This window comes from Puma concolor, chromosome C1 (assembly GCF_028749965.1).
Source record: "Puma concolor isolate L17-30 chromosome C1, mPumCon1.1.hap2, whole genome shotgun sequence".
Classification (NCBI taxonomy): domain Eukaryota; kingdom Metazoa; phylum Chordata; class Mammalia; order Carnivora; family Felidae; genus Puma; species Puma concolor.
In genome coordinates, this window is record NC_141674.1 from 174,419,235 (window position 1) to 174,439,632 (window position 20,398).

At 35.5% G+C, this 20,398-nt stretch overlaps 1 protein-coding gene across 3 annotated transcripts in view; it reads left to right on the forward strand.

The window, feature by feature from the left end:
* Positions 1-20,398, forward strand: part of FSIP2 (fibrous sheath interacting protein 2) — a 104,674-nt gene that overhangs the window by 12,127 nt on the left and 72,149 nt on the right. For all 3 annotated transcript variants that reach the window (XM_086719107.1, XM_086719105.1, XM_086719106.1), the window contains 6 exons: positions 256-382; positions 3,252-3,341; positions 11,686-11,798; positions 12,567-12,609; positions 13,899-14,005; positions 16,519-16,582. In XM_086719107.1, the coding sequence (XP_086575233.1) occupies positions 256-382; positions 3,252-3,341; positions 11,686-11,798; positions 12,567-12,609; positions 13,899-14,005; positions 16,519-16,582 (544 nt within the window). The remainder of the gene's footprint in view (positions 1-255; positions 383-3,251; positions 3,342-11,685; positions 11,799-12,566; positions 12,610-13,898; positions 14,006-16,518; positions 16,583-20,398) is intronic.

Genomic DNA, 20,398 nt, shown 5'->3' on the forward strand with positions numbered 1-20,398 from the left:
GGCCTTTGTTTGTTTCCTCGCATACCTGTATTGATCCATTCTCTTGCTAAATACTCTAGGGAACCCGTGGAGATTCTCTAGGGTTCTTTCTCTGTGCAGTTATTTTCTTTCTGGTACGTCGAGGGTCAATATTAGCCCAGAAGCTTAAGACAGGAGTGACTGTTCATTTCCAACATATACTCTCACATTTTAAATGTTTGTTTTGCATTTTTAAACAGAAAGCTGACATTAATTTTATATATCTTAATATTTTAGAAACAAGCCCTTCTAGAGAAAAAAATGGCTTATCATTTACAAAAAATGCAAGAAAATGGCTTTAAAAGAGAAGAGATGAGAAACAACACATTTCATTACAGAGGACAAGATGGAACATATAGTGAATGTGAGAATATTAAAAAGCTGATGGAGCTATGTAGAAAATGCTTATCTACGTATTTACGTAAAAATCCTTTCATAAAACTTTGATTGCTTACAATTGCTATCTGCTTTGTGTTAGGCACAGTTCTAGGCGTTTTTCTATTACGGTTCAAGTGGAAAAATAGACATATATGTAAAAATTAAAACAAAGTAAAATAATCTTATCAAGTGGTCTAGTAAGCAAGCTTGCCTATACTGTAGTTCTGACTTCCCTATACTAAAAATAATGTATTTTTTGCTACTGAAACTTTACAAACTTGCATGTAAGATAATTGCTATTTTATAACCAACATGGTATTCTACTATTTTCCCAGCCATAATGAATAGACAGTACCAGAAGAAGGTGGGGGGGGGGGGGGAGGCAGGCAGGAGGTCGGGGAATAAAGAAGGGAGGAAGTGGAGAAGAAGGGAGTGTAAGGAAGAAAAGACAAAAGAAGGAAATGAAGAGTTTAAAGGAGAGATATCCAGTCATGACTTTGCTATGCCCAATCTCTACCAGCTTTCTTTAAGCTCATAAAATACATTAAATTTGTTAAATTAAATTAATGATGTTAACTACAATTTCATAGCCAGAATGCAAAAATGTAGATTTGCTTTAATTATCCTATGTGGTATCAGGAAAGAACAAGATCATCCTCCGTCCTATCAATCCTCTTTCTAGATGAAAGCCTCCTTATGTCACTCCAGTAGATTACTAACTAGTTTTCATTGCCTCTTTTTTCAAACCTACTTCAAATCTATTTTTCAAACTGCTACTAATTACACTTTAAATCTGTTCTGAGGCTTTCTTCTGCTCCCAAAACATAAAGATCTCCATCACCTCTTAACTGAAGCTCAGACTTTTGAGGCAACCATTCATCACTACCTAGAGCCCAACTCAAACCTAAATTTTAAGCTTTATTTCATACCACCTCCTTGAAGAAGGCATCTATGATCTAGGGGTGATGTACTTAGGCTCTAGAGCTAAACTGCTAAAGTCCATAATCTTTACCAAACTGCTTTACCATAATAATCTATCCATTCAAATAGCTTGGACAAATTACTTAACCTCTTTGAGCTACAGTTCATGATCTAAAAACAAAAATAGTACTCCTAAATTCTCACAAAGATCTCAAAAGTCTATAGTAACTACTCAGTTTATTTCATTGTCCAATCAAATGAGACTACTGACCATTCCTAACACACAAGGTCCTTTCCTTACTTCTGTACCTCTCTGTCCAATTTTCTTAGCCTGGAGTGATGTGCTCAGTGTCCATCTATCCCAATCCACAATTCTTTAAGCCCCACTGTAAGTGACATTCCACAAAGTCTTTCTTCCTTTTTTTTTTTTTAACATTTATATATTTTTGAGACAGAGAGAGACAAAGCATGAACGGGGGAGGGCCAGAGAGAGAGGGAGACACAGAATCTGAAACAGGCTCCAGGCTCTGAGCTGTCAGCACAGAGCCCGACACAGGGCTCGAACTCACGGACTGTGAGATCATGACCTGAGTCGAAGTCGGATGCTTAACTGACTGAGCCACCCAGGCGCCCCCCACAAAGTCTTTCTTAACAGCCCTAATTGGAAGATCCTTCTTCTTTGAATCCCTTATAGTACTTTGTATTATTCTCAATACACTTATTACATACTTCCCACTGTCTTAATCACCCATAATATCGTATCTCCCACTTTTGTTTTCACAGAGCAGATAGTACTGTATTTATGTATGTATGCATGTGTGTGTGTGTATAAAATATATATTTGCTAAATAGACTTAATTTATTTAGCTCATCAAAATAATGAAAACAATCTCATGCTTCAGAAAAGAAATCACTTTAGTAACTATATACATTCCTACAAACTCAACTGTTAACTTTCTAAATAGGAAAAGAGTTCCAGGTAGACATTTTAAACATTTGTTACCTCAAATTCCCTTTTGAAGAAGATGTAAAGGGGGTGCTTGAGTGGCTCAGTTGGTTAAGCATCTGGCTCTTGATTTGGGCTCAGGTCATTATCTGACTATTATGAGCTCAAGCCCTAGATTGGACTCTGTGCTGAGCAGGGAGCCTGCTTAAGATTCTCTCTCTCCATCTCCCTCTCCATGTGCCCCTCCTCACCCTCATGTGCATTCTCTCTCTCTCAAAAAATAAAGATAAAATACATTAAGAAGGTATAAATGAATCCAATTTATATTATCAAGGTGACGCGAATATCTATCTTACAAAACAAACAATTATACTTCCAAATAATATTGTCATCTTCCACCAAGTAGACAACTTCCAGAGGGACAGAGAGAGAATGAAAGAGGAAGGGAATATTAGGTGAAATTTGCTCCAGTGGGCAGACAGATCACTCTCACATTTACATCTCTAATGAAAACCCATTGAGTACCCATTATGTGAGGAGACTTTGCCCTCCTTACGTGGTTAAAAAGAAGAACTATAATTACCTCTATCACAAAGGAGTAATATATATACAGTTGCCTGTGCCAGGCTGGGAGGCACATCCAAGAATGCAATAGTAACTGTGGCCCAGTGGGTCTCTAGCCAGTAGCTACATTGGTATGCATCCCAGCAGATAGGAAATGACATGTTACAGTTTGTCTGGGTGTAGCTTTTCTCTCTACCAGAAGAAAATTCTGTCCCTTCAAGTATATCTTTTAACTTGAAGTGATAATATTTCAAGAATTATTACCTTCCCATTTCACATCTTTCCATCTTCTCCAATACCTCCCTATAATCCCACATACAAATTAGCATAAGGCTCACCTCCCTTGGGCTTGATAAAATAGTCTATCTTGGGTAATTCTGTCATCACTCTTACTAAAAATAAATGTTTTATTACATTTTTTAAGCTTATTCTCCAAAGAAGAAAAAGAAGTCTTTTGATAATATGAACTTAGTTTACCAAGTTGGTGACCAGAGACCAAATAAAGGAGTATATGGTAATTTAATATTTTGATAAGAAATACTGTAGTAATTTGAGGAAAGACTGAGTTTGGATAGAATCTTTTGCTTAAAAGCTTTAAATGCTTAAATCTTCTGTTTTGTGTTGTCAAATGACTGATTTAGAATGATGCTTACCAATAATGACACAACCTCTATTGCTTTCAGAATTTGATCTCTAGTTACTAATTTAGTGTTCTAAACTTAATATTATGTCATAATTTTAGAAAAATAAAATGAAAAATCTATTGCTGTTAAACAGTATATGATACCTAAAAAAAAAAAACCAAACTAATTTTTATAATGTTCAAAATGAAATTAGAAAACTCTGAAGTCAGTCAGAAATTAACTCCAAAACTACTCTGAACCCTATTGAATTTCACTTTATTATGTATCCCATACTGTTACTTCATGTTGTCTATTAGGGCTCACTGGATTAGACCAGGAACACAAACGGCAGCATAAAACTTCTCCAAATAATACACTGTCAAAGTGTGAGGCTGTTAAAAATCGAACAATATGAATCTCCTCCCGCTACCAAATTTCCAGGAAAAATTTAAAGCAAAAAAGTTAAATTACTTTGGCATTATTAATTCAAATTTAAAGAAGAAAAGTCCACAATCTTTCCTCCCTGAGTATGTAATTTGATCAGTCTCATCAAGACTCTGAAACCTGGGGAGCGACAGAGTTGTCTTAGCAGAGGATGTCTTCCACTTTCAGGACCACTGAGGTAGATTTAACTCTTAAGCTTCATGGGTCCTATTTTTAAAGCTCAAAGACTTTTTTAAAGACACCAATAGTTATTACAAGGCACACAATTATGACAACACCAGCCCCACCTCTACAAAATGTGTACATTCATCAGTTGAAGGAGATTTGGGTTGTTTCCAGGTTTGGGTGATTATGAATAGAAAAATCAGAAGTATTTGTAGTCAGCTTTTTATGTAAACAAGGGATTGTTGAGTCATAGTAAATGTATGTTTAAGTGAACAAAGTACTGTCCCAACTGCTTCCAGAGTGCCTGTATTATTTTTCATTCCCATCACTAATGCATGAGAGATCCATTTGCTATGCATTCTTGCAACCATTGTATTATCAGCAATTTTTTTATTTTAGTCATTCTAATAGATATAGTGTTAGCTCATTGTGATTTTCATTTGCATTTCCCTGATGGTTAATGATGATGAATATCTTTTCATATGCTATCTGCCACTTGTAAATCCTGCTTAGTAAAGTATCTGTTGAAGCTTTTTGCTCATTTTTAATTGGGTAATTTTCTTACGGTTAAGTTTCAGAAGTTATTTATATACTCTGAATACAAATATTTTTCAGATATGTGATTTGCAAATATTTTCTCTCAGTCTGTGACTTGCCTTTTAATTTCTGTTCCATTGATCAATTTATGTGTCTATCTCTTTGCCAGTACTGCACTGTTAATTAGCATAGCTTTTTACAGTCTTGAAATCAGGTAGTATAATTCTACCAACTTAATTTTTTCCCTCAAAATTTTAGGACTATTTTAATTTGCTTGCCTTTTGCATATAAATTTTTATCAGCTTGTCTGCAAAAATTAGGCTGAGATATTTTAGTGAAGTACATTAAATCAATCTACAGATCACTTTAAGGAGAAAAGAAACCTTCTACAAATCTTGGCCTCCCAATCCATAAACATAGTATCTTTTTCTGTTTAGGTTATACTTGATTTCTGTCATAAGTGTTTTTATAGTTTTCAGCATAGAGATCTTATATATGTTGTGTCATATTCATACATAAGTACTTCATTGTTTTGGTACTATTATACATGACGTTTTTAAATTTTGTTTTCCTGTTGTCCATGACTATACTTTTTACTATACCTCTTTTTACATATTTTTTTAGTGGTTGCTCTAGACAACACTGTACTTATCTTTTCACAATTCCACTTCACCCTTTATGTGGAATGTACATCTTTCCACTATCTATGACTTCTTATCCCCCAACCCTTTGTTATAGTTGCCCTATGTATTACATCTACATACATCAAACATCCATTCAGACAACGTAACATGTTTTATTTTAAATAACTAAATAGAAGAAGACTAACATATTATATTTACCCAGATAGTTACCATTTTGAATGCTCTTTAATTTCTGATATTCCAGGTTTCTTTTCCAGTATCATTTTTTTCAGTCTATAGAACTTCTCTTAGTATTTCTTTCAGAACAGATTTTCTGGCACTGAATCATCTTATTTCCCTTCTTCTAAAAATGTCTTTATTTTACCTTCATTCCTGAATGACAGTGTTTTCATTCGATATAGAATTGTAAGTTGACATTTTTTCCAGAACTTGAAAACTGTTTTTCCGTTTCACTGTGTTTCTGTAGTTCTGATGAGATATTGTCTATATTTGAATAGTGATCCTCTATAAGTAAGGTGACATTTTTCTCTGGTTGTTAAAATTCTGGGGGGTGGGAAATAGCTTTTAGCAACTTAATTATGATATATCTTGGTGTGGATTTTTATTTTTTTGCCTGCTTTAATCTTCACTGAATTTCCTTAAACTTAAGTTTATATCTTTTGCCAAATTTCATTTAAGCAGACTTCCTTATCTCACAGAAAGAACTACTATCCAAATCTAGTGATTATCATAACCATTATTTTTTAAATATATTTTTTAAATATATTTACTACATGGGTGTATATCCTTAAACTACATATATGCATCTAGATAGAAATAAATACCATTAAAAATATTTTAATGCAACTGATATGCTGTTGTATCCAGTTGTATGTGATGTGCTTTTTACACTCAGCATTATGTTTCAGAAGTTTTATCTCTGTGTTGCCTGACATTTTATTTCATTACTGATATATCCCATTGTGTGAATATACCACAATATACATATATTTCTCTTGATGGAAATTATATACATAATATTTATATTGTATTTTTATGTTATATATATTTGTATTATATGTTACTGATACTATATTTATATATTATATATTATATTTATATAAATGTTTATATAAATATAAAATCTCATGGTACTCATTGAAGAGATTCTCTAGGGGTTATATGCCTAGATATGGGATTTCTGCATCATGTTTCCTTTTCTGAGAAATCATATTTTCAAATCTCTTGTCCATTTTCCTAAGGGGTTTTCTTTCTCCTGTGGATGTGAAAGATTTTTAAGCCATACTAGATAATTGTGTTAATATATATATATATATATATATATATATATATATATATAATAATAAATATCCTCTTCCAATTGTGATTTGTTTCTATCCTTTTTATCTTTTGATGTACAGTTCTTAATTCAATATGGCTGATGTTAATCTTTTGTCTTATTTGTAGCAAATATTTCCAGTTTGTTAATGGCTTTTTTAGCTGTTCTTTTTTTTTTTTAAGTTTATTTATTTATTTGGAGAGTGGGGAGCAGAGAGAAGAAGAGAAAGAATCCCAAGCAGTTTCTGTGCTGTCAGCATGGAGCCTGATGCAGGGTTTGATCTCAGGAAGCATGAGATCATGACCTGAGGCCAACGTCAAGAGTCACACATTCAATTGACTGAGCCACCCATGCACAACAGTTTTTCTTATTAAACATTTCAAACATAAATAAAAACCAGCAGAACCCATATGGTGCCTCCATCTGACTTGTTTCACTTAGCATAATACCTTTTCTATCTATAAAATCATGTCATTCACAAATAGTGACAATTTTACTCTACTTTTCCAATTTGGATGACTTTTGTTTCTGTTTGTTTGTTTGTTTGTTTGTTTGTTTGTTTGTTTGTTTTTTGCTTAATTGGAGTCCCAGAAGGTTCCTTAAGCTACCCATCAGTCTCTTAATCTATATTTTAAAATTCTTTTCCAGGTGCCTGGGTGGCTCAGTCGGTTAAGCATCCATCTGTGGCTCAGGTCATGATCTCATGGTTCGTGGGTTTGAGCCCTGCATCAGGCTCTGTGCTGATAGCTCAGAGCCTGGAACCTGCTTCAGATTCTCTGTCTCCCTCTCTCTCTGTCCCTCTCCTGCTCATGCTCTGTCTCTCTCCCTCTCAAAAATAAATAAACATTATATATATATAAATTCTTTATCTCTTTTTGGGTGAGTTCCACTGCACTCAATTCCAGATCACTAGCCCTTTCTTCGGTTCCACCCATAGTGCTGTTGAACCCCTATAGTATCTTTTTCAGTTCAGTTATTGTATTCTTTAGCTCTATGACTTATGTTTCACACTGTCTTATATTTTCTCTTTGTTGATCTTTCTGTGTTCATCCATTCATCTCTCAAGATCTGTGAGCATCTTTATGATGATTACTTTGAACTCTTTATCAGGTAAATTACTTATCACTTTTTCATTAAAGTTTTCTTTGGGAGTTTTTCTTGTTCTTTCATTTGGAACACATTCCCCTGTTTCCTCATTTTGCTTGTTTTTTGTTTTTTGTTTTTTATGTATTAGGCAAAACAGCTATCTCTCCCAGTCTTAAGGGAGTGATCAAAAGAAGACCGGGTGTGTGTTTCACTTGTCTGTGCAGCATCCTGCCAAGAATTGGCTCTCCGATTGTTTCAGTCCCATGGGACTCAAAACACAAGGACCCCTGGCCACTAGAGCCAGACAATCAAAGGGTATCCCTTGTGAACTGTGTGTACCTGCTGGCTTTGATAGGGCCACAGGGGAGGGGTTGGGGCAGGCACGCCCATCCACTGGCTTCAGTGGGGCAGGGCCACAGGAGTTTGCAGGTGTAAGGCAAGCAGAATTAGCAGGGTAGAGAGAGTGCAAAAATGGCACCTGGCAGTGCCAACACTTGCCAAGATAGGAGACTATAAAAATGGGAATGATCAGCACCTCCTTCCCTGGAGAGAGTTGGAACAAACTTCTACCCTTCCAGAAGATGCTTTAAGAATAGCCAGTGGATCTTCTTCCTGTATGGTCTACATGCTTTTCAGCCTGCTGTACTTGTGCTGGGTCTTAGGGTAAGTAGTCTGTGTACTAACCTTTTAGGAACAGAATCTTATTTCCTAATGCCCTTTGAGTCTCCTGGATGTAAGCTATGTTGATGTTTTGTTTTGTTTTGTGTTTTTTAAAGTAGGCTCCATGACCAGTGCAGGACCCAACATGGGGCTTGAAATCATAACCTTGAGATCAAGACACAAGCTGAGATCAAGAATCAGACATTTAACTGACTGAGCCACCCATGCTCCCCCCATATTGATTTTTAAAGCCAGATGTTTGGAGACTCATCTCTCCAGTGCAGGTCCCAAGGGCTAGGGAGCTCAAACTGCTTGCTTCTCAGGGATATGCTCCATATTTGTGAATCCCTCTCACAGGTCGGTTGTCATACCACAGGTGGGGTTTTGGCTAGACCACACCTCTGCATGGTGTATCTCATTCCCAAGCAGATGTGGCCTTTTTATCTTTTGTTGTGGTGGAACTGCTCAGCTAGCATTCAGGGCTTTTTCAGAGAAAGTTGTCGTGTATGTAGCTGGAGATTGGTGGGTCTACGGAAGGAGGTGAGGTCAGGGTCTTCTTATGCTGCCATCTTGCAGGTTCAATCTCTCTAGCAAGACTGATTCATAGACGGTGGCATGCCTTTCCATCAAGAGGCATATAATATCTCATTTCCTTTCTCTTTGTACTGTTAGCAGCCATTTATGTTCAAGGCCTAGATCTATGAATTAATTAAGGGTTTCAAGTTGGGATAACTTAATTCTATCATTCCTTCTTCTTAGATTAATTGGAAAAGTTGTATTAAAAGAAATTTCCTCTTGGGGCGCCTGGGTGGCTCAGTCGGTTGAGCGGCCGACTTTGGCTCAGGTCATGATCTCGCGGTCCGTGAGTTCGAGCCCCACGTTGGGCTCTGTGCTGACAGCTCAGAGCCTGGAGCCTGTTTCGGATTCTGTGCCTCCCTCTCTCTGATCCTCCCCCATTCATGCTCTGTCTCTCTCTGTCTCAAAAATAAATAAACGTTAAAAAAAAATTAAAAAAAGAAATTTCCTCTTAACTACTATTGGTTACAGTGTGGTATAGGATACTTCGGAAAAGCAGATTGAAGCTTAACATTTTACAATCATTTATCAGTTTTCAAAGTAGTAAATTGTTTCAGTAGCATCCCTCAACAGTTAGCAATTAGGTTTGTTTTTTTCATTGTGAATTTACAGATTTAAATAAATGTAATGTACTTCAATAAAATTATGTTAATGTGTTTATTAATGCTAAAAGGGTGATAGTTCCTGCCAGTGGGATCTCCCGTTAGTATAACTCTTGAGTCCTTTGTGACATAACCCTAATGATTTTTTATAGCTTCCTTGCTATCTGGGAAGACAGGATTATTCAAGCTTATTTTGACACATTTAATTGCTTCAACATCATTGAGTTTCACTGGCATCTTTTAAATGATAAAGTGAACATATATAGATGATAGATAGATAGATAGATAGATAGACAGACCTATTTCTGGACAGTCTCCTGTTTTATTTATCTATTTGTTCTTACATGAATACAGTGTTCTCTTAATTACTATAGCTTTATAGTAAGTCTTCAAATTTGGTAGTTTGGGTTCTCTAATATTTGTGGTTCTTCTAGATTGACTGTCTTGTGGTAGGGCCTTTACTTCTCCATATAAATTTCAGAAACAGCTTTCCAGTTTCTACAACATAGTCTGTTGGGATTTTATTTGGGCTCACCTTTCATTTCTTTTTCTTCCTGGCTAGCACCTCCAGGATAGTATTGAAAAAAATGGTGATTGTGTACATATTAATCTTGTTCCAAAATTTAAGGGAACATGATCAATATAGAGTGTCAGCTCTAGAGATTTGAAGATAGCTTTTATCACAGGAAGGACATATCCTCATATTGCTAGTTTGATCATGAGGTTTGATCATGAATGGCTATTAAACTTTATCATTTTTTCCCTGCATCTTTGAGATAATCATCTAAATTTTCTCCTTATTTCTTTTAAAGTTGTGAATAACTTTGACTTCTTTTTGATGTTATATGTTAAACCAGTTCCACATTCTTGGGATTAACGTTATTCATTCATCATGCATTATCTTTATCATGTATTGTTAGATTCAATATATTTCATTTATAATTTTTGCAACTTTGTTCATGTGGGATGGTGACTGAGGTTTTCTTTTCTTGTAATGTCTTTTAATGAATTTGGTATTAGAGTGATTTTGGTCTCAAAATATGAGTTGTGAGAGTAGAAGTATTCCTCTTTAATTTTCTGGAAGAGTTTGTGTATAATTAGTGTAATTTCTTCTTTAGATATTTGGTATAGTTCAGAAATGAAGTCAATTGAGCCTGGAGTTTTCTTTGTGTACATGTTTTTAACTACATATTCGATTTCTTTAATAGATATGTAGTTCTTCATATCATCTATTCATAAATGAGATTAGTGTGTGTTTTTCAAGAAATTTGTCCTTTGTATATAAATTTTTAAACCTACTACCATACACTTATCATAATATTCCTTTATTATTATTTTTTAGTATTACCTATATAGACTTTTGTTGTGCTATTATCTCTAATTTTCCTGATGCTACAAATTTGTGCTTTTTCTTGGTAATCTGGCTTATCACTTCTATTGAACTTTTCAAAGAATTAGCTGTTTCATTATTTTCTTCCTTTTTTTTTTGATTTCTTTGATATTCACTTCAATCTTTACTATTTTCTTTCTTCTGCTTACTAAATATTGACAAGGAGCTGGAAGAATTGAAACTCTGATACACTGCTGAATGGCTTGTAAAATGGTATGGCAACTTTGGAAAACAGTGTGTTGTTTTGTAAAAGTTAAACATATACCCACTGTATGATCCAGTCATTCCACTAATAGATATTTACCCCATAGAAATGAAAACAAAGTGACTTGTACACGAATTCTCATAAAAGTTCATTTGTGAGAGGCCAAAATGGAAACAACCCAAATAACAGGTAAATGAATAAAAACTGTGGCGTATCCATATAATGAAGCACTTCTCAGAAATAAAAAGGAACAAATTATTAAAATATGTGAAACCATTATACTGAGTAAAAGAAGCTAGGCAAAAAAAGAGTACATATTATATGATTCCATCCTTATAAAAGTCTAGAAAATTCAAGCTAATCTTGTGTGAGAAGTATAGAGTGGTGTTGTCAGGATGGGAGGAGAAAGATGGATTACAAAGGTGGATGAAAAAACTTTTAAAAGAGTATTAGAAAAGTTATTTGATTGCAGTGATAGTTGTAGACATATTTTAAAGTTGAAATATTTTCAATTTAAATGAGTATAGTTTATTATACTTCAATTACACTTCAATAGATTGTTAAAATAAAACAACTATGGTTTTTCTCTCTCATTTATTTACTTTTAGGGCCTGCAGCAAATGTCATTCATCAATCTCTAAGTAATACAAAGAATGTCATCAAAAAATCAGCAACTTTAGTTGGCCAGTCAGATGTACAAGTTAATAGTACTGAACAAAAGGTATAAAATTATGTCTCAAACTTTTGTATGATGATTACTTATCTAGTTAATTTTTCACTTCTATGATCTCTTTCACTAGCATGATACCAATTGGTTAGGGATATTAGGGTCTATTCATGAGGCCAGATTTCTTTCCTTGGGCGTATTGAGTCACTATGTAATTTAACAGTAGTAACTAATCCAAACATTTAGCAATTACAATGATAATAATAGCTAAAACGTATTCACTGTTGGCCAAGCCCTGTGCTAAACCAAAAGGAAGGGAAAATGAGGAAATTTGGGACACATAAGATATAAAGATGAATAAAACATAATCAATTCTCTTGAGGACTCATTGCCTAATAGGACAGACAGACTCAAAAATGTTATCACAAGAAAATGATGTTCTCAAAATCAAAGAGAACTGTGTGTAATTAAGCTGTAGGCTGGATTGGAATAGGTTACATTGTATTTCCCTGAAATTGAATGACTCTAAATTTTGTAAAACCAACCATTGAATGGATTACTATGCCTTTAAACAAAATATGGAATACTAGAAAAAGAACAATTTTGTACACTGCTACATATTGAACTCAATTTTAAACTAGTTAAATTTGAGATCCCTATAGAAAGTATTCCAGGGGGTTGTTAATATATATTTTCCTGAGACAATTTTCATGTGAGATTAGGAGATAAAAGAGAGAGAAACTATATTAATTTGGTTGTGACAAAATTTCTTTTATAAGTGCAGTTACTAATGAATGTTTTTCTCTTTAATGTACCATGTAGAAAGATGGAGTAACTAGAAAATCAAATACTTCTGATGATAGAGGTGAGAAAATGAAAAAGTCATACTTGTTATATTGTTAATTTCATAATCATGACTATATATATACAGTTTCATAAACATGACTATATGTATATATATTATATATATACACACTATATATATATATTATGTATATATATATATATATATATATATATATACATACAGTTTTTCAATTTGTTTTGCTGATTATAACAATCATGGTTATTTTGGATAATAAAAAATGGTAAAAAAATTGTTTATGAATATAGATATAATTAGCTCACATGTCAGTGCTTGCTTGATGAGTATGGCTTTTGAACTTTGCTAAGTATGGAAAAGTTAGGGTCCCTGCTGTGGCTGTTTATAGTGATGGAGTACATTACTCACATATGTGACTCAGTAAGTTACAGTACAGAGAACTGTCTCTGGAAGGCCCCACACTCCACTGCCATCAATTCTCCATAGACAATACATTGTATTTCTCATTTCCCCTTCAGTAGACTATACAATAGCTAAATTTCCCCATACCTTGTTAGATTTCTGGAAGGCACTAAAAATACTCATATGCATATCCTACATATACATAAAGAAAATATTAGGCACCTCCATTCAGTAGCCAATTATCACTTCAAATTCTATAGAATATCAAACTCATCATCTTCCTGATCCTTCTTCTGTTTCACCTAGGCACAAAATGTTAATTATTCTTTGACTCTTCTTTATTGTATTTTGCATCCCAAGGTTGCTACTTTCTTTCTAATCTACCCCCTTAATTTCTTTTGCCCTTTCCTCTCTTTTCATTCCCACAGCTTCTACCTTGTTTTTTTCATCCTTGGCTATTTCAGTACCTTCCCCCATTCTCCTCCTCCTCTTTTTAATCCCCATAAATATTGCTGTGAAAGCAATCTTCCTAAAACACAGCTCCGGTTATTCCCTTATCCAAGTAGTGAGTGGTTTTTGATTGCAGACTGAATGAAAAGAAAGCAGCTAATTCTGGCAGTGGTCTGTGTTTAATTATAGGGACTAAGCTAGCATAATATTAAATAAATTAGGATCAGAGGTTAAGGGTTTCAGACTTGTCTCTAAAGGCAATAATGAACCATTTGAAATTTGTAGCCAGTGAACACTAAAAACAGGTCATGTAATTCCTGAAGATACTGCTTTACCTCAAATAAATCCCTGATTGTGGTAATTCAATGATTGTTTAAGCTCAGCACAAGGAACATTGGATCAAATCTATTCATCAGCATTCACCCTTGTTCCAGAAATATGATCTTCTCGTATGTAAAATTAATCTCTTCTTTCTCTAGGAGCTGTAAACATCTCAACTCAAAATTCAATTATTTCAGCTCAAACTTCACCCACAAGAAATTGTCCAAGATCTTCACAGTCTTACTTGGATCCTCCAAAAAATAAGGTATATAATATTTCTTTTTGCCCCAAAGGCAAGCAGAATTAATGAAGTACATTCTTATGATCAGCATGAGTATAAAAATTTTCATTCATGAAGTGGCCATACAAAACAGCTTCATTCCCTGAAATTAGTCATACCATAACAAAATTTTAACATCCCTACGATAATCTTCCTAAATATAGGCTACAACATTGTAGTTCACAGTGCATACCTGCAGCCTTCAGAGGAAGTATTAATTTGGCTTTCTTTGGTTGGGCTTCTACTAATACAGATGGACTGTTCAGAGGTAGTCATATTCTCTCTCCCCTTTGTTTTTGACTAGCCATCAGTTACCTGCTTTTGGAAAGTTACCATCATAAATTCAAGGTGTGTCTTCTGATATACATTACATTTTTTTTGTGAGTTACCAACTGGTTTTAGGAGTCAAAACCACATCCCATTACCAGCACAGTGTTAACTACTTCACCTGTACTGAAGAGTTAACTTGGTTTGAAAATGGAAATTAACTGTTTTTCCCAAATGAATTTGTACTTGAATAGGGTAGGAAGTGGCATCATCTTCTGTTTCTTATAATGCATAATAATTGACAAACTACACATAACTTCTAAGATGTATGTTTACCATAAAATGCTTTTCTATAGTGCAGTTTTGTTACAAACATTTTACAGTTCAGCATTTTACTATGTCAATATCCACTTTAAGTATGCTAAGAGTCAAAAAAGAAATTTCTTAACAACTTTGACATTTAAAATTCTCAGATTGCCTAACAGATTCCAAAGGCCATGTCTTTTACTAAAAACAAACAAACAAAAACTCTTGTAAAAACAACCTAAAGTTTATTACTGACCTTTTTTGGTTAATGTGCATATTATTAAATTTGCCATCCATATTGATCTCAAATGAGTACCAAATGTCCACAAATTCCTAATTTATTATGAGGAAAAGCCTGACTGTTTTATTATGCTAAGTATTACACTCTGTTTCCAACATGTTATACGTAGCCTACCACTGTCATAAAATATATTTTTTGTGACCTATGTTCAGCTCTCAGATCTGGTGGGCAAAAAAAGAAGCCTGTTTCACTGGATTTACCTCCTTGAGCAGATTGAGTTCTTGAGCAAGTCTAGAGAACCACACCCCTCTGTAATCAGAGAACCTGTTATCTGCTTTCCACCTCTAAAACTTTTATTGTAGCTTTGTCAAAAAAGCACAATGAGGTGCCTGGGTGGCTCAGTTGGTTAGTCATCTGACTTCAGATCAGGTCATGATCCCGTATTTGTGAGTTCAAGCCCCGTGTTTGGCTCTGTGCTGACAGCTTGGACCTGGAGCCTGCTTCAGATTCTGTCTCTCCCTCTCTCTGCCCCTCCCCAACTTGCACTCTGTCTTCTCTCTCAAAAAAAAAAAAAAAAAAAAAAAAATACTTAAAACATTTTTTTAAAAAGCACACCTATTCTTTTATCCCACTAAGCTGATTAACATATTTACCAATCAGTGTATTCCAAAGATAGTTCATTTTAGGATGCTAGTAAATATCACTGTCAGAAAAGAGTTAAAGCAGGCTTGAGACTTGTGTCTTTGGAAGGGCCTGTTTGCAAGGTTACCCCTTTTGGCTAGCATTGGGAAATTGACTTTTCCCAATCCTGAAGTAATATGGAACTTTCCGTAGCTGAATGGATGGTGCACTGTACTGCAAATAATGTGATTTTTGCTGAACATCTGATTTCCTTTTAAGAGGCTGGAATTTTGATATGCACTAAGGCACAGGGTGTCCTCATGACCAGCCTTCAATAAAAACCTTTGAGTGCCGAGTTTCTAATGGATTTCCCATGGTAAAAACATTGTACATGTTACTGAATTTTTTTTTAATTGCTGGAGAAAAGAGCATGCACAGAGAAGGGAGAGAGCATAAGAAAAACTGTGCATGGAGTTTTCAAGACTTGGCCTGTGCCTTTTCCCCTTTCTTTATCCTATAGTGTATTCTTTTACTATAATAAATCTTAGACGTGAATACAACTATATTCTGAATCCCATGAGCCTTAGAAAATCACCAAATGTGTGGGCAGTCTTGTGTATCTCCCATGATACAACTATGAACTTTTAAATTATGTAAATATCACAAAATGTGTGCAGTTCTTAAAAACTGACATTTAAGGGAAATTCTCAGATCTTAAATTTCTGTATTTTAAATATATAAATAGGGGCGCCTGGGTGGCGCAGTCGGTTAAGCGTCTGACTTCAGCCAGGTCACGATCTCGCGGTCTGTGAGTTCGAGCCCCGCATCGGGCTCTGGGCTGATGGCTCAGAGCCTGGAGCCTGTTTCCGATTCTGTGTCTCCCTCTCTCTCTGCCCCTCGCCCGTTCATGCTCTGTCTCTCTCTGTCCCAAAAATAAATAAACGTTGAAAAAAAAATTAAAAAAAAAAAAAAAAATATATATATATATATATAATAGTTGATGTTCAAATCATGGAGGGGGAAATCTTTTGAGGATGTTTGTTTTGTTGTTTGGATTATATAGAAGGAGATAAATGCTGAATGGAATGAACGATCAAACAAGAGATCAAGCTACTTCTGTGAATCAGGTAAACATCAGTAACAGCTACTGAGTAAGTTATGAGATCTATTAATCCATTCTTTTAACTAACATTTATTGAAGTCCTGCTTCATGCCTGGTATGGTGCTACATATTCCTGGAATGTTTGGTACAAATTACTGGAAAAATATTTAACCTCTCCCTGGCTCTCTTAGTAAGAAAAACAATTTTTAAACTAGAGATTCAATTAAATCTGAAACTATTCATATTTTCTGTCTCTCTTATCCATATAAATTTTCAAACTTCTTGGCAGAAAGTTACCATATGTCCTATCCATATGGATTAGATTATTGAAAGGCAGTGTAGCATAATGGGTAGGAACATATAATCTGACCCAAATATTTAAGTTGAATCCACACTCCAACACTTAAAATTTATGTTTGGGCAAGTTACTTAACTTCTCTGTTCTTTGTTTTTTCCAACTATAACATGAGAATGTTACCTAACACAAGTTACCTAACACAAGTTCGGTGACCACCGCTGGAAAGATCAATAATCAAGAAAGGAGTTTTGATTGGAAAGGAATTTGAGCTTTATTCAGGAGGCTGGCAACCTGGAGAGAGATGTACTCTTGTCCAAGGTTTTTGCTTGGTGAAAAGATTTTTAAAGGGGTTTAATCAGTTAAGGTAAATGCAGTGGTCTGTGACATTTCTGGATTACATTGCACACTCGATGGCACCAGTTATCTCAGAGCTTGGAGGTTGTTCAAGTTCTAGTTCCTTAGTGCCCAGGATGAGGGCTGTGCAAGAAGGTCCAGTTCCTTGGTATCCAGGGGTTGTGCAAGATTACTCTGTTCTTTCTGCATAGGAGGGCAAGTTCTACTGATGTGCAAAGGGAGGACAATAAAGTTATTTGTGTGACCTTGCAAAAGAAAAATATTTTGCTAAAAGATTGCTGGGCCAATCAAAAAGCTAAAGTGGCTTCAAACAGACTTCTGGCCTCTGTGGCCTGGGAACGTTCAGGTCCTTCATTTCCCCCATGGCCAGTGGTCTGCAAATCTCAAAGAAAGTAAATTAGTTCTGCTACAGATCGAGGGTCAGGAAGCAACGACTGTGTTAACTTGAAGCAAGTTAACCCTTAGGACTGGCTGGAGTATTGTTACAAGAACAGGAATTGTACATCATGCATACAATTCCTATGGCAATTCAATAAGTTAATATTTGTAAAAGTGCTTAGAACAGTGTGTGGCACTTGATTTGTGATATGTAAGATTTTGAAATGTACTGCAAAACTTTATATGCAATATTTTCATTTTTTTTCTAATTCATATCTATATTCTAATTGTCTTATTTTGTATTTGTGAATTTGTCTTAAAATTTTAAGTATATTGGATTTCTAGGTTCCCTTTTGTTACTTATTTCCAATTTAATTGCTTTGCAGACTGAGATCATGGCCTTATTGTACCAGCTTTTTCTTTCTTTTTTTTTTTTTTTTTGTTTATTTATTTTTTTTGAGAGAGAGAGAGAGACAGAGCATGAACAGGAGAGGGGCAGAGAGAGAGGGAGACACAGAAGCTGAAACAGACTCCAGGCTCTGAGCTGTCAGCACAGAGCCCGACGCAGGGCTCGAACTCACGGACCATGAGATCATGACCTGAGCTAAAGTCAGCCGCTTAACCAACCAAGCCACCCAGGCGCCCCTGTACCAGCTTTTTCAAATATCTGCAGGATTTCTTTACTGGCTTAGCACACGTGATTAGTTTTTAAGAGTTGTATATGGTTGAAAACAATAAATATCAATTTGGTAGTACCATGTTCTAAATATTTCCATTCAATCAAGATGTTTAATTGTGTAGTTCAAAAAATCTATATACTTACTTTTATTTACTCTGTTCTAAAAATCATTGGAATTGGACATCAGTGTGGTTCAGTAGGTTAAGTGTCCAACCCTTGATCTAGGTTAGTTATTAGGCACATCAAGGACTATCCTGATGAATTGAGGGGTTTTTTTTAAGCTTTTATTTAAATTCCAGTTAGTTAACATACAGTGTAATATTAGTTTCAGGTGTAGAATTGAGTTTTTTATTATTGTGTATGGTTTTTACCAGAAGTGATGCTTTTTGTCTCAAATTTAGTAGGTCTGATACTAATATAGCAACATTGGCTTTCAGTCTTAGTATATTTTATGGATAGATGTGGCTTTTGTAAACACTCTATCCCTGCATCTTGTTTCATTTTTATTGAGTCTTAGAATTTGACTTTTTTTTTTATTTATATATGAAATTTATTGTCAAATTGGTTTCCATACAACACCCAGTGTTCATCCCAAAAGGTGCCCTCCTCAATACCCATCACCCACCCCCTCCTCCCTCCCACCCACCGTCAACCCTTAGTTTGTTCTCAGTTCTCAACAGTCTCTTATGCTTTGGCTCTCTCCCACTCTAACCTCTTTATTTTTTTTTTTTTCCTTCCCCTCCCCCATGGGTTCCTGTTAAGTTTCTCAGGATCCACATAAGAGTGAAACCATATGGTATCTGTCTTTCTCTGTATGGCTTATTTCACTTAGCATCACACTCTCCAGTTCCATCCACGTTGCTACAAAAGGCCATATTTCATTTATTCTCATTGCCACGTAGTATTCCATAGTGTATATAAACCACAATTTCTTTATCCATTCATCAGTTGATGGACATTTAGGCTCTTTCCATAATTTGGCTGTTGTTGAGAGTGCTGCTATGAACATTGGGGTACAAGTGCCCCTATGCATCAGTACTCCTGTGTCCCTTGGATAAATTCCTAGCAGTGCTATTGCTGGGTCATAGGGTAGGTCTATTTTTAATTTTCTGAGGAACCTCCACACTGCTTTCCAGAGTGGCTGCACCAATTTGCATTCCCACCAACAGTGCAAGAGGGTTCCCGTTTCTCCACATCCTCTCCAGCATCTATAGTCTCCTGATTTGTTCATTTTGGCCACTCTGACTGGCGTGAGGTGATACCTGAGTGTGGTTTTGATTTGTATTTCCCTGATAAGGAGCGACGCTGAACATCTTTTCATGTGCCTGTTGGCCATCCGGATGTCTTCTTTAGAGAAGTGTCTATTCATGTTTTCTGCCCATTTCTTCACTGGGTTATTTGCTTTTCGGGTGTGGAGTTTGGTGAGCTCTTTATAGATTTTGGATACTAGCCCTTTGTCCGATATGTCATTTGCAAATATCTTTTCCCATTCCGTTGGTTGCCTTTTAGTTTTGTTGGTTGTTTCCTTTGCTGTGCAGAAGCTTTTGATCTTCATAAGGTCCCAGTAATTCATTTTTGCTTTTAATTCCCTTGCCTTTGGGGATGTGTCGAGTAAGAGATTGCTACGGCTGAGGTCAGAGAGGTCTTTTCCTGTTTTCTCCTCTAAGGTTTTGATGGTTTCCTGTCTCACATTCAGGTCCTTTATCCATTTTGAGTTGATTTTGGTGAATGGTGTGAGAAAGTGGTCTAGTTTCAACCTTCTGCATGTTGCTGTCCAGTTCTCCCAGCACCATTTGTTAAAGAGACTGTCTTTTTTTCCATTGGATGCTCTTTCCTGCTTTGTCAAAGATGAGTTGGCCATACGTTTGTGGGTCTAGTTCTGGGGTTTCTATTCTATTCCATTGGTCTATGTGTCTGTTTTTGTGCCAATACCATGCTGTCTTGATGATGACAGCTTTGTAGTAGAGGCTAAAGTTTGGGATTGTGATGCCTCCTGCTTTGGTCTTCTTCTTCAAAATTCCTTTGGCTATTCGGGGCCTTTTGTGGTTCCATATGAATTTTAGGATTGCTTGTTCCAGTTTCGAGAAGAATGCTGGTGCAATTTTGATTGGGATTGCATTGAATGTGTAGAT